Raw genomic sequence first — 14,925 nt, forward strand, 5'->3', positions numbered from 1 at the left:
TTGGAGAGGGAGGCAGTGGATGAGGGTTCTCTGAAATAGGTAGAAATAAATATAGAGTATGGCGAGAAGGAGGCATGAAGGGGACAGAGGCAGAGGGAATCACGTTTACTGAACTCTGCCACATGCCTTCATCCTTGCCACTCAACACGGTCCACAAGCCTGGGCATCACCTAGGAGCTGGCTGTCGAGGCAGAACCTTGGCCAACCCATGGGTGATTCAGTTTAACTTTGAGGTGCACTGCCCTTAGTGTCAAAGCTTCATGTAGGGGTCGGCACTGTGATGTAGTGGGTAAAGACACCACCTGCAGTGCCGGCATCCCATACGGCCGCCAGAACAAGTCCTGACTGCTCCACTTCCAATCCAGCTCTGCTGTGGCCTGGGAAAGCAGTGGAAGATGGCCCAAGTGCTTGGGTCCCTGCCCCCATACGGGAGACCTGAAAGAAGCACCTGGCTCCTCATTTCAGATTGGCCCAGCTCTGGTTGTTGCAGCCATTTGGGGAGTGAACCGGCAGATGGAAGACTCTCTCTTGCCCTCTGCCTCTGCCTCTCTATAACTCTGCCTTTGAAATAAATACATCAATCCATAAATCAATCACTCAATCAAGCTGCAGGAATCCTGAAAACAGTGATAAGTTCAAAGTCAGTGATAATGTGCAAGGGGCGTGAGGAAATGTTTTAAAACATGATGCGGGGGGTGGCACTGTGGCATAGCAGGTAAAGCCACCACTTGCGGTGCTGGCACCACATATGGCCGCAGATCGAGTCCCGGCTGCTCCACTTCCCATCCAATTCTCTGCTGTGGCCTGGGAAAGCAGTGGAGGATGGACCAAGTGCTTGGGTTCCTGTCCCCTTGTGGGAGACCAGGAAGAAACTTCCGGCTCTTCATTTCAGATCGGCCCAGCTCTGGCTGTTGCAGCCACCTGGGAAGTAAAGCAGTGGATGGAAGACCTCTCTCTGCCTCTGCTTCTCTGTAACTCTGCCTTTCAAATAAATAAATAAATCTGAAAGAAAGGAAGGAAGAAAAAAAAAAAACAAAACCGGATGGGAAGGTTGTATGGCCAGACTGTGGTGGTTGCTGCACAACTAGGTATCATGCAAATTCACGCACCTGAACACAAAACGGGCGCATGCTAATGGACAGAGCTGTCAGCTCAACAACACTGGTGGAGGTGGGGAAGAGAATTTAGAAAGTGGTTGCTTTCCCTACAGATGCAGATCTACATCTCGTAGTTTTCACTTGTAATGATGATCTGTCCAAACACAAAGGAGAAATAGAGCAACCATAAAATGTTTAGAAAAAAACTCTGAGAGACTGTGTAACAAGCTTTACACAAACTGGGATCCACTCAGTTCTTACATGGGGGAACACCACATTAAAAGATATCATTTAACCTCAAACTCATCTAGAAATTTCAGAAAATCACAAATCAAAATACCGAGTATTATAACATGGTGAATTAAATCTAAAGTTCATCTGGAATGATATCAATACATTTTTGAAGTGTTTGTAAATGATGATGGGGAGAAATATACTTTATCAAACATTGAGACATTATAATGCTAAGGGGCCGGTGCTGTGGCACAGTGGGTTAAGCCTCCGCCTAAAGCACTGGCATCCCATATGGGTGCCGCTTCCAATCCAGCTCCCTGCTAATGCGCTTAGGACAGCACTGGAAGATGGCCCAAGTGTTCAGGCCCATGCAACCACGTGGGAGACTCAGAAGAAGCTCCTGGATCCTAGCTTTGGATCAGCTCAGCTGTGGCCATTGTAGCCATTTAGAAATGAACCAGAGGATGGAAGACCTCTTTCTCTGTCTCTCCCTCTATCTGCAACTCTGCCTCTCAAATAAAATAAATCTTTAAAAAAAATGACAAAAATATAATGCTAAAATAACAAAAACAGTGTGCACAGAACCAGAACCAAAAGAATCATCAAAGAGAACTAAATTTAAAAATCCCTGAATATATCAATGCATATAAAACATTTAAGTACAAGGGTATTTCAAAAAATACATCAAAAATAGAATTAAAAGTTTATTTTGGTACAAAAATTTCTGAAACCTTGTATATCAGGGGTCTTTCAAAATTTCCTGGGAAATGCAGATTATGGAAAGAATTATGTGTTGATTTCAAAAATTGTCTGGCCCAAAAGAAACTTATCTTTTAATTCCATTTTCCACAAACTTTTTGAATTATCCATGTATACGACAAAGGGAATTCCCAGCAAGTAGAATGAGAATGGATTAGTTAACAATTGGGATTGAGATAACATTTCCTCATCCCTTCCCCAGAAAAGCAGCAAAATTGTATCTACTAATATATGAGCACTTCTTGCAGATCTAGGAGGAAAAGACAAACAGCCTCATAAAAACGGGAGGAGCACCCTGGGATCCAGCCCCAGCTTCCTCTCCCAACTCCTGACACAGGAACAGCGCAGCAGGCCTTAGCGAGGGTATCAGCCATCATCAGGAAGGAACGCAGGTCCCTCCCCCTGCTTCTGGGAAACACGTGAGCCTCCTGGGCTCCCAAGAGACCCTGGACGACGGAAGTGAATTTCCTAACAGGACAGCCGCTTGCCAACTCAGTGCATTTCAATTTAAGTAAAAGAAAGAAACGGGCGATTCCACATACAACTCATTTTGTGCTGTAAAACACCTGTCTCCTCAGATATGCTTTTTGACTCTGGATCTCAAAACTTATAAAGATAAATCTGCTCCATGGGCACTTATTCACGCTGTTGTTTGTAAATATCCTGGTACAGTGGTTTCAGTGATACCCACAACTTTTTTTTTAATATTTTATTTATTTAAAAGACAGAGATACAGAGAGGAGAGAGAGGGAGACATCTTCCATCCAAATGGCCGCAACAATTGGGGCTGGGCCAGGTCGAAGCCAGGAGCTTCTTTGGGGTCTCCCACGTGGATGCAGGGGCCATGGATTTGGGCCATCTTCTACTGCTTTCCCACGCACATTAGCAGGGAACTGGATCGGAAGTGGAGCAGTAGCAGGGACTTGAACAGATCCCCATATGGGATGCCGGCACTGTAGGCAGGGGCTTCACCTTCTATGCCACAGCTGGCTCCCGTAGAAAGCAGAGGCCATAAGCTCCCGTGTCCATGGGGATTGCTGTCCCAGGGAGGCAGGCGTGAGGGAAATGGGAAATGAGACCAGCAGCACCTCTGAGCTGGGTAACATTGTAAGGCTGCTTGGTCACAAGCCAGCTAATGTCTCCTGAAGTTTTCAAGACCTTGCATCAACTACTGCATCCCCAGGGAGTCTACCTCGGGAGATGAAGAAGGAAGGCTTCTGTGCTCCCAAATTCCACCTGTCAAAGGTTCACCCCGTGGGCCCGAGGGTCTCGAGACTCAACAGCCTCCGGGAGGCCTTGGAAAGAGGCCAGTGAGAGCTGGTGCCATCTGGTTGGGTCCAAATGAAGTCAGAGTTAGTCTCTCACAGTGGCTGGACATGCCATCAAGAGCCACCCAGGCCAAGAAGACAGAAGGCGCACAAAGGACGCACGTGGCACTACCATGAGAGGGAGAACACAGCCGACGGGGACTGAAGTGGGTCCCATTATTTGGAAGTTTGGAAAAGGGACTTCAGGGGTGTACAGCACAGTGGCTATGCTGCTTGCACCTCACATCAGAGTGCATGATTTGAGCCTCAGGTACTCCCACTTCTGATCCAGCTTCCTGCTACTGTGCACCTTGGGAGGCAACAGGTGTTGGCCCAAGCAGTTGGGCTCTTGCCACCCATGTGGGAGACTGCGTGGAGTTCAGGCTCCTGGCCCAGCCCTGGATGTTTGTGACATGTGAGGAGTGAACCACTTCTATGTTTGCCTTCATTTCTCTGCCTTTCAAATAAAATGAAGTAAATAAAAGTTAAACACACACACACACACACACAGTGGCTTTCTTTAGCCTCAGCAATTCTTGCCAGGAATCATCCCGAGCAAACAATGGAACAAGTGCATGGTAAGGCAGAGAGCCTTCTCTATACGTGGTCAACCACAGAAAGAAATCTGGGAAGTCCAACACACAGAGATTAGATACACAAGTTTTACAGGAACTGTAGTGGGATCTTCTGCAGTTACTTAAAGTTAGAGGGTTAGTCAAAGGACGGTGACAGGGAAGTCATAAAGCACACTTCAATGGTAAAATAAAGAATGACGAGGCCAGTATTGTGGGTTAGCAGGTAACGTTGCCGCCTGCAAAGCCAGCAACACACATGGCCACTGGTTTGAGTCCAGGCTGCTCCACTTCTGGTCTGCCTCCCTACTAATGGCCTGGGAAAGCAGCAGAAGATGGTCCAATCATTTGGGTCACTGCCACCCATATAGGAGATCTGAATGAAACTCCTGACTCCCAGCTTCAGCCTGGCCCAGCCCTGGCCATTGAGGCCAACTGGGGAGTGAACCAGCAGATAGTATCTCTTTCTCTCTCTCCCTTTCTCTCCCCCCCCACCCCCTTATCCTCCTTTCCTCCCATCCCCTCTATAACTCTGACTTTCAAATAAATAAACAAATAAAAAAAAGATTTACTTATTTATTTGAAAGTCGGAGTTACAGAGAGGGGCAGAGATACAGAGAGATCTTCCATCTCCTGGTTCACTCCCCAAACAGCAGCAGCAGCCAGGGCTGGGCCATGCCAAAGCAGGAGCTTCTTCTGGGTCTCCCACATGGGTGCAAGAGCCCAAGGACTCGGGTCATCCTCCACTGCTTTCCCAGGTGCATTAGCAGGGAACTGGATGGGAAGTAGAGCAGCAGAGACTATAACTATATAACTATAACTATAACTATAACTATAACTAACTATAACTAGTGTCCCTATAGGATGTTGGTGTTGAGGGCAGTGGCTTAACACACCATGCCACAACACACCAGCCCCATAAATATTTTTTAAGGATGAATAGTATGACCTGGGTCTATAGTGCAGCAGGTTAAGTCACAGCCTACAACACCAGCATCTCGTACTGGAGTGCCTATTTGAGTTCTGGCTGCTCTACTTCAGATCCAGTTCCCTGCTGATGTGCTTGCAAAGGCAGCGGAAGGCAGTCTAAGTCCTAGGGCCCCTGCCACATACATGGGAGACCTGGATGGAGCTTCTAGCTCTTGGCTTCAGCCTGGCCAGCCCCAGCTCTTGTGACCATCTGGAGAATAAACCAGCAGATGGAACATCTCTGTCACTCTGTGTTTTAAATAAATAAAATAATTAAAACTTTTTTTTTAAAAAAAGGAATGAATAGTATTTTTTTTAAAGATTTTTAAATTTATTTCTTTAAAAGATAGAGTTACAGACAAAGAGAAAGGTCTTTTATCTGCTGGTTCATGCCCTAGATGACTGCAACAACTGGAGCTAGGCTGATCTGAAGCCAGCAGCCAGGAGTTTCTTCTGGGTCTCCCATGCGGGTGCAGGGGCCCAAGCACTTGGGCCATCTTCCACTGCTTTCCCAGGCCATAGGAGAGAGCTGGCCTGGAAGAGGAGCAGCCAGGACACGAACTGGCGTCCACATGGGATGCCGGTACCACAGGCAGAAGCTTAGCCTACTATGCCCCAGGGCTGGCCTCACGAATAGTATAATTCTTTTCTGGGAAAAAGTGTCATGAAAAATATGTATCTAGACATATATTTTTATATAAATTCCAGAATTGACCCTATTCCCCAAAATACTAACAATAATCTTCTCTGAGTAATTTTATCTTTTTCTTTCTTTTAGATATGTAAATATAATAAATTTTTAAAATAGTCAAGAAGAGAGACAATTTAAACTTTGTTTTTTTAAAGACTATGATTGTCTAACAAGGAAATGACATTTCAGCTATCTGAAAAATTCTAAGCTTAAATGTAAGCCACTAATAACTACTATAAACTAAAAGGACAGGATAAGCCTTTCATTTAGTATTAGTAATTATATAAATAGATCCTACCAACCAGCACCACGCCAAGTACTAGAGACAAGACAAATAAAATAGTTACAAATTGTGTTTAGAGCTATGAAGAAAAAACAGGGGCTGAAATACTGTCCCTGGGAATCTTTTTCACTTAAAAAGAAAATATATTTTGGTGCTGGATATGGGCAAGATGGTCATTTTTCAATATTGTTTATAGCTGTTGTCTATATGCCCACTACACTAGGGTTTTTTGGCTTATTACTTATTAAACTTCTTACTCAGTGAAGCATTAAGCCTTTTTACTGTAAATTTAAAATATGTTATTTCAAAAACTAAAAACAAAGAAAAGGAGAAGGAAGGAGGAGGAGGGGAAGGAAGTATCATTACGCTCTTAGGACTGTATTCACAAATCACATAAAATCTGTTAAAAACTAACTAAAAATTTAAATTTTTTAAGAAACTCTTTGCAGTATTTATACACTGTCTCATGCAGTAGGGGCGGGCTTTGTGACACAGGGGGTTAAGCTGTTGCTTGGGGCACTCACGTTCCGTATTATGGTGTCAGTTCTAGTCCACATTACTCTGCCTTTTATTTTTTATTTTTTTATTTTTTTTTTACAGGCAGAGTGGACAGTGAGAGACAGAGAGAAAGGTCTTCCTTTTCCATTGATTCACCCTGCAATGGTTGTGCGCTGATCCGAAGCCAGGAGTCAGGCCTCCTGGTCTCCCATGGGGTGCAGGGCCCAAGCCCTTGGGCCATCCTCCACTGCACTCCCAGGCCACAGCAGAGAGCTGGACTGGAAGAGGGGCAACCAGGACAGAATCCGGCGCCCCGACCCGGACTAGAACCCGGTGTGCCGGCGCCGCAGGCGGAGGATTAGCCTAGTGAGCCATGGCACTGGCCCTAAATTACTCTGCTTTCAATCCAGCTTCCTGCTAATGCACCTCGGAAAGCAGCACATGATGGCCCAAGTACTCGGGTCCCTGTCATTCATGTGGGAGACCCAGATGGAATTCCTGGCTCCTGGTTTCAGCCTGGCCCAGACCTGGCTGTTGTGGACATTTGGGTAGTAAACCAATGTCCATCTGTCTCTCTCTTTCCTTCTCCTCCTTTGTCGTTCTTTCAAATACATAAACATTTTTAAATGAAAATTTTAGGTCAATGACAACAAAAAACATTCAACAAAATGGCAGAACTTCAAAATACTAGTTATGAAAAAATATAATGAGTAAGAATCCAGACCAAGAGTCAATAACAGCATATGCAATGGTACTTCAAAAAGTTCATGGAGGGGCAGGCATTTGGCACAGCAGTGAAGATGCTACTTGGGATGTCTGAATCCAGTACCAGAATCCTGGGTTCAAGTCCCGGCTCCACGTCCAACTCCAGCTTCCTGCTAATGTGCACCTTCCGAGACAGCAGAAATACCTCAAGCAGTTGGATCCCTGCCACCCATGTGGCAGACTCGGATTAAGTCCCCGCTCCTGGCTTTGGCCTGGCCCGGCCCTGGCTGCTGGGGGTACTTGGTGGAGGTGTGTGAATCAGCAGATGAGAGATCTCTGTCTCTCTTGTTTTCTGCCATTCAAATAAGAAAAGTTCACAGAAGATGGAATTAAATAAATTTATTTTGATGCAAAAAATCTGAAACCCATGCATAGCTTCTTCATGATGCATATCTCCATGAACTTTTCGAAGACTCCTTATATGTAGATTTGATTCAACATTGTTGGTACCAAAATAAACTGATCTCTTAATTCCACTTTCCATGAACTTTCTTTAGTATTCTCGCATATCCAGCCCACTTTTTGTTGTTCTTATACAGCTTCAATGTGGTTCTGAGCTTCCAAGTATCCAGAGTGAAAAAGGAGAAATACTTATATGGTTCCTGCTGTCAGAGAGAAATAAGCACACCAATGTGTTTTCCAAGCAACGAAGCTTCTCCCGGCCTGCATCTGCAAGAGTTGTCTCCTGTGGATTTCACACTGAGAGGGAAACTGTAACCACTGTTCTCCACAGGAAGGCACCAGAGAGAAACTGTTACCCGCTAAGCTGAGAGGAGCAGAGACATCATTTCTGTCCGCACCCAGCAGAGGACCTGGTACCCAAGCAGCCACTCAGGTATGTGTGGAAATGCGGAACTCTGACACTGGGCTCACAGGTAGCCATCACTACCGCGAGGTCACGCTGTCTTGCCCAGAACAATAGAAAACAGACTGAATTTTGGTCTGCACAAGAACGAGGGCTGCCCACCCTCCCCTCCTGGTGGCGGGTCACTGGGATCGCTCTCTGCTGGGCTTTCAATTCAGCACTATTTCTTTTTCTTTTTTTTTCTTTTTTTTTTTTTTTTTGTGCTTCAACACAAGTTTATTACAACACAAGAATATATCACAGTTCTAGAGGTCAGAAGTCTAAAATGAGTCGAACTTGGAAAAAGCATCTTAAATATCATTAGACTTAATTCCCAGCTGTGCAAAACATGAATTTCCTCTCTTCCTCATCTTGGGTAAAAATCAAAGTCGTGGAAAGACCGCATTCATTCTAAGAGTTTTGGAGAACACATTTTCTTGGCTTTCCAGTTTTAGAGTCCGTGCACACTTTGTGCTTGTGACCTTCTTCAGTTTTCAAAACTAGGCAGGTCTTTTCACACTGTACCACTCTGGCATTAACTCTTCTACCTCTCAAGGACTCTTTTGATTACATAAATCCCATCTGGATAATTCAGAATAATCATCTACCTTAATTTCAGCTGATTAACTACCTAAGTTAGGTATAATAAAGACAAGAGCCAGAGTTTGTCATTCAGACAGCTCCCAGACAGATCAGAACAGATAAAGCCGGTTATTTGTCATTAAGGACTGCTCTCCTCCCTCTGGACCAGGTGTCAGGGTTCACACTGGAAGTGTTGCTTTACCCCTTCAAGATCACCATGGATCCCTGGAGACAGCAACAATGACAATCGTGTTCCAAAGCTTTGTTACCATAAATTGCCCTCTTGCTGATTAAACATTTGCTTGGTTGTTTTACCTTTAGTTTTCAATTGTTGTGACAAAGTTGATTGTGATAGTTTAAGCTTGAAATTTTTGAAGTTTCTGTGGAGGGATGGACCATTAGAGTTGTCTACAATGCAATTTTTTTTTAATTTATTTAATGAGCATAAATTTCCAAAGTACAGCTTATGGACCACAATAGCCTCCTCCACCCCCGTGTCTTCCCTCCCATCCACAACGCTCCCCTCTCCCACTCCCTCTCCCCTTCCCCTTCACATCACGATTAATTTTCAATTATCTTTATATACAGAAGATCAATTTAGCGTATGTTATGTAAAGATTTCCACATTTTGCTCCCACACAGAAACACAAAGTGTAAAATACTATTTGAGTACTAATTATAGCATTGATTAAACACCTAAGAGTAATTGTGTATTAGTTACAGAGCTCAACCAATAGTTTTAAGTAGAATATAAAATGCATCTTTTGTATTGTTGTGGCTTCCCCCCACCAACCTCCCTCCCTCCCGTGGCCCTCCCCTCACCCACTTCCTCTCCCATCCCGCCCTTCATCACGTTTCATTTTCAGTTACCTTCATATACCGAAGATCAATTTAGTATATACTAAGCAGGGATTTCAACAGGTTGCACTCACACAACTGAACCAGGTATAGGGTATTGTTCAACTAGTAGTGTTGTTTTTGAGTTTCATAGATAAACATATTAAGGACAGAGATCCTGCGTGGGGAGCATGAACCCAGTGACTCCCGTTGTTGATTTAACAATTGGCACTCTTATTTATGACGTCAGCAATCACCCGAGACTCTTGCTATGAGCTGTCTAGGCTATGGAAGCCCCTTGAGTTCACCAACTCTGAATTTGTTTAGTCAAGGCCATATCACAGTGGAGGTTCCTTCCTCCCTTCAGAGAAAGGCGCCTCTCTCCTTGATGGCCTGATCCTTCTGCAATTCAGCACTGTTTCTAAGCTTTGCAACACCAACATGTGGCTACACCGACAGTGGCTCACCAGCCTGCCAAACAGCATGGGCACTGGAGAGGGTCCTTCTCTTACAGCAAAACTGAGATGACAACGCCAGAGAAGCCAGTGGGGAGCGAGGGCCAGCGCTTCACCCCTAAAGATAAAGCAGGTGTGGGGAGGAGGAATGGTAAGCCTCAGGGTCTCAGGCTGCAATTATAGGAGCGAGGGTGAATGACAGCTAGTGATGTTAACTGGAAAAGGGCAATGCCCAAAATACACACATTCACAGGCAGCTAATTTGTGTAGGAACCGTGGGCCTCAGGACTTCATAAGGAGCCCCCTAAACACGCACATGCATGCGCACTCGTTAAGGCAGAATGGATGCAGAGATGTTGGAAGCCCAGGTTTCAGTGACAGCTGTCAGTCACCCTGAAGGGCAAGCCTAAGCAGAACTCCACAGCGACAGTAACACGCTATCAGAGGTCGATCAGGCCAGACTGTGGAGGACTAGGTCAGTTCCCACGGCCAGACCCACACGGGCAGCGCGGGCAGCCTCCCGCGTCTCCAGGTGACCTGCGAGCCCTGGTCTGAGTTTCCGGGGCCTCCATGCAATGATCCCAGCCTCCCCACTGAAGCTGCATCTCCTGCTGTCCAGAAGTCGCCCAAACTCCGAGTTTTATGGAAACCTCATGGCGGAGGCGTGGGCATCCGCGTGGACCATGAGCAGAGAGAAAGCGGGTGAGCCAATGCTGATGGATGGCAAGACCTGTGGGAGCCTTCCTGGCCCCTCTGTGCCACCCTCTCTCCCCAGAAACGGGCTCTGATCACCGACCCAGGCACGGCAGGTCAGAGAAGGGCAGGGGAAACTATATATATATAGCGTCTTTTTTGTTTCTATGACCTGTCTTGGAGAAGAGAAATGCTGGTTCCCAGGACCCGTTCTGGGAGCAAAAGGGAGGCAGGCAAGAAGATCAGAGACCCCCCCTCCCAGGGACTACGGCGCCCAGCATTCCAGCACAAGACTGTGGCTTTCCCTGCTCAGAAACTGTCCTAACGCTGCTTCAGGGACCCAGGACAAAAGCCAAATGCTTTCACCTTCTTGCTCTAGTCATTTAGGAAATAACAAGGGCCATGGGAGCTGTAAGCAGGAAAATCCTTCAACGGCTTCCTACAGCAGAGTGAAGTTCAAATTCTCACCTGCCACGCAAGCTCCCTTGAAAGCCACTCCTCCTGTTACTGGGCGCTTATTAATAAATTTGGAATACTAATAAGCCTGTGGTTTCTTGCCTAATATTCAGAGAAGAATTCTGAATACAGGCACAAGTGGGAGAGGCAGCATGATGAGTTTTAAGCTTTTTATTCAGTGAGAGAGTGCAGGCCCTACCTAAGAGGGAGGGAGATCTGGATTCAAACGGAGCATGGGAGCCAGCCATGTGGAGGAGTATGCAGGCCAGAAAGCCTGGGGCGGGTGGCCCAAAGGCCACGTGCCTCAGAGGTGCAGGGCAGCAAGGGTCTAATGGCAAAAGGGAAAAAGGGCCGGGTCCACCAATTCCGGGCCTATAATCCACTTCCAAAGGGGAGTGGTTAATTAGTCTGATTGGCAGGTGGGCACACAGGTGTGGCCAGGTAGGGGCATGAGGTCACACAGGGGCGTGGTGAAGGCGTGGTCTTCCAGCTCACAAACCTGATCAATTTTATCCTAAATGCCTGCCTACAACACTCCACTTCCTCCTAGTGTAAACCTTGAGCTCAGGTCAATCTGGATTTCAGGATGTTCCAACACACACACCCGTTTGTAGCCATGCCTACAAAGTTCTACTTGGATTGCAGAAGAGGGTAAAGTCACAAAGCCCGAGCGCCTGGCTGGAATCCTCCGCCTATGGCGCCGGCACCCTGGGTTCTAGTCCCAGTTGGGGAGCCGGATTCTGCCCCGGTTGCCCCTCTTCCAGTCCAGCTCTCTGCTGTGGCCTGGGAGTGCAGTGGAGGATGGCCCAAGTGCTTGGATTCTGCACCCGCATGGGAGACCAGGATAAGCACCTGGCTCCTGGGGTGAACCAATGAAAGGAAGACCTTTTTCTCTCTCTCTCTCTCTCTCTCTCTCTCTCTCACCAGCACCCAACATGCCTTCCCCCTACCTCCCTGCCATGACCTCTGACAACCTCAGCCAAACATTTGTCTATATTTCCATTCTCTAGGGCTCCTCCTGGACACGGTGGTGGTTGGTGGGGAGAGGGAGAGAGTCAGCCTGCCGTCCCCCCCGGCCATAACAGCCCCACCTGAAGGGGAGTGCCGGAGCCGCAGGTGAACACACTCTGGCTGGCCTGTGGGAGGCGGACTGCCTGCTGCGCTCGAACCCCTCCGACAGGGGAGCTCAGAATGCCACGGCAGCCAGCTCTCCCCTCCATGTCCTCCCCAGGGGCAAGGAAAGGCAGCTCAGGTTCTGGTGAACAAGTGAGTTGAAGCTCCAGTCCTCCACAAGGCATGGCATCCCAGTCTCACTCATTCCACACTGCCAGGTCTTCTGGCAATAAACTGCCAACAAAGACAACATGGGCACTCACTTCTCTCGCGGGTCTCTCGCGAGTCTTAACTGCCTAAGTCAAGTACCCTTCCCACTGTGAGTATAAAGACGCTGGTGAAGCACTGCTTGTGAGAACAAAAATAAAATACGTCCATTGACAAGGGCTGCATAGATGATCAGAATTTAACACCGACTGCAAAACATACTCCATTTTCAGAGACATTCATATAGCAATCAAACAGCCCACAGTGGCTGTGAAAAAGTGTGTCTTAAGCCGAGAGAATTAAGGGGTAGTAATCGCATAGAACACCCCGCAGCTCACAGGGGCAAATGACACGAGATGAGGCCAAATGGGGGAAGCAGTCCTTGAGAAGTGGAACATCTGGCACCTCAGGGTGCCACAATGCGTGCTGTGTCACCTGTAATGATCTGCGCTTGAAAAGGAGTTCATCTCCTGCTAGGCGGTGGACAGATGGGTATGCTCTCAAATATGCTATATAAATTTTTCTTGGGGCCAGCATGTGACACAGAGGGTTAAGCCACCGCCCATGAAGCTGGCATCCTGTACAGGTGCAGATGTGAGTCCTGGTTGCTCCACTTGTGATCCAGCTCCCTGCTAACATGCCTGGGAAAGCTGCAGAAGATGGCCCAAGTACTTGGGCCCCTGCCACTCACGCAAGAGACCTAGAAGCAGCTCCGAGACCTGCCTGTTGCAGCCATTTGGAGAGTGAACCAGCAGATGAACGATCTTTCTCTCTCACTCAAATCAATCAATCAATATTTTTAAAAATCAATTCCATACATAAAGGAGTCGAGGGAAACATTCACTGTCTATATGGTAGAAAAGACGGGAGCTCAGATGCCAGCAACATCTGCTATGGGCACATACACAGCTGATAAACATCTACCACCCACGGGATTGTCAGGAACACGGCTTTCCCTTTCTCAATACTATAAACTTTGGCATCCATAAGCCACAGGCTTGTCTAGACTGAAGCTAGGTCAAATTTACAAAAAAGATATTTTGTCATAGGTTTTACAAGTGTATGTGTGTTGGAGGTGGGAGAGGCGTTTCAACAGAATTCCTCTTTAAAAAGTCCTGCCGGCAACTTGGAAAATGGGCTTTTAAAAGCGCTTTTCTAAAGCCTGCAGTGATACAGAGCCCGCGGCTTGGAGTCAGACTAAAGGAACTCAGAATACACCAGCTGCGTGGCCCTGTTAGGTCAACTCACTCTGCAGGCGGCCTGTGTCCGCCTCGGTCAAGCGGGAGCCTTAACTAGTTTGAGCGGTGTTGTGAAGTCAGTACTGTGCCTGGTACCCAGCAGACACCTGATACATGATGCTCACTATTAAGACACGGCTCGGTTTGCGGGTCTTCGTGCGGGCCTTGAACCTCAGGCAACGGCCTTGCCACCCCGCGAGCTCCCCCTGGGATGTTCACAACTTTTCAGCTCAGCATTTGCGTCCAGGTTACAAAGACCAGGTGGTGGCCTCGAGTAGTTTACAATCAAAGTAACCTGAGCCTCAGAGAAATCCCTCCCACAGCCTCCGGGGTGTCCGTTTTTAAGCACTAGAGTGGCGGCGCTCTCCGTTCAGACTCGGGAATCCCAAATTGGAGGCCCAGGGAGCTTCCGCAGCGGCCGGGAGCCCGGTGGCCACAAGGTGCGTCCCGGGCCTCCTGCGCACTCGCGCCACAGGAGGCGGGCGGGCGCGCGTGCGCCGCACAAGGCCGCTGGGCTCCTCTCCCCGGCCGCGGTCAGGAAGCTCCCCGGGTCCCCGGGTGAGCCAGCAGGGTCCGGAGGCGATGGCACTTACCAGCACGAAGTGCACCAGGGCGTCGTAGCACAGCCAGGCCAGCGCCCCGCGGTCCGCCGGCCCCCGCCCGCGACCCAGGCGCAGGCCCAGCGTGCAGCCCGCCGCCAGCAGCGCGGCGCACAGCAGCAGCGAGTGGCTGGCCGCGGCTCCCAGCTCCCAGCCGGCGCCCATGCTTCCCGATCCTGATGCGGGCGCGGGGGCAAGCGCGAGCCCGGAGAGCCGGCCGGGGCGGGGCCAAGCGGCCGGGGCGGGGCCAGGCGGCCGGGGCGGGGCCAAGCAGCCGGGACGGGGCGGGGCCACCCCTCCCGCCAGCCTCGGGGCCCATTTGCACAGTGCAAAGGCTTTGCACAGTCCCACGGATGGAGGGAGGTTCCTAGGGTCGCGATCTTGCTGACAAACCGCTGGGCCGCCTCCACCAGATACATCTACGCCTTTTGATACAGTTCGATTTTTTTTTCTTTCAACAAGGTTCAATACTTGAGGCTACGAAGTCCAGGTGGTGGAAATTGTGTCAATAAACCGGGGAGCGATTTAGGGACAACAGGTTCAAATTTGAGCTTGTATGTCTTGCCAGAGGGATGCGAGCCAAGAGCATTTTTAGCCACCAGCAGACTTTTTAAAGCCTTGTGGTCGACTCTGACCATAGTTCCATTTTTCAAAAATCCAGTAGTGGGCAGGTAGCCCAGCAATGGACGCGGGAGCCCCAGATCACAGGGCCCGACCCGCTGGGGC

At 48.3% G+C, this 14,925-nt stretch overlaps 1 protein-coding gene across 2 annotated transcripts in view; it reads right to left on the reverse strand.

Moving 5' to 3' along the window:
- EBPL (EBP like) overlaps positions 1-14,622 on the reverse strand; it is a 38,576-nt gene extending 23,954 nt beyond the window's left edge. Inside the window, exon 1 of one of the 2 annotated variants that reach the window (XM_008273855.4) lies at positions 14,194-14,435. In XM_008273855.4, coding sequence (XP_008272077.1) covers positions 14,194-14,364 — 171 coding nt within the window. In that variant the 5' untranslated portion in view covers positions 14,365-14,435. Of the gene's footprint in view, positions 1-14,193 lie in introns of both variants that reach the window. The other variant, XM_089304190.1, reaches the window with a different exon arrangement.
- Between the last annotated feature and the right edge of the window lie 303 nt (positions 14,623-14,925).

Source organism: Oryctolagus cuniculus, chromosome 9, assembly GCF_051225735.1.
Source record: "Oryctolagus cuniculus isolate XC-2025 breed Fujian yellow rabbit chromosome 9, ASM5122573v1, whole genome shotgun sequence".
NCBI lineage: Eukaryota > Metazoa > Chordata > Mammalia > Lagomorpha > Leporidae > Oryctolagus > Oryctolagus cuniculus.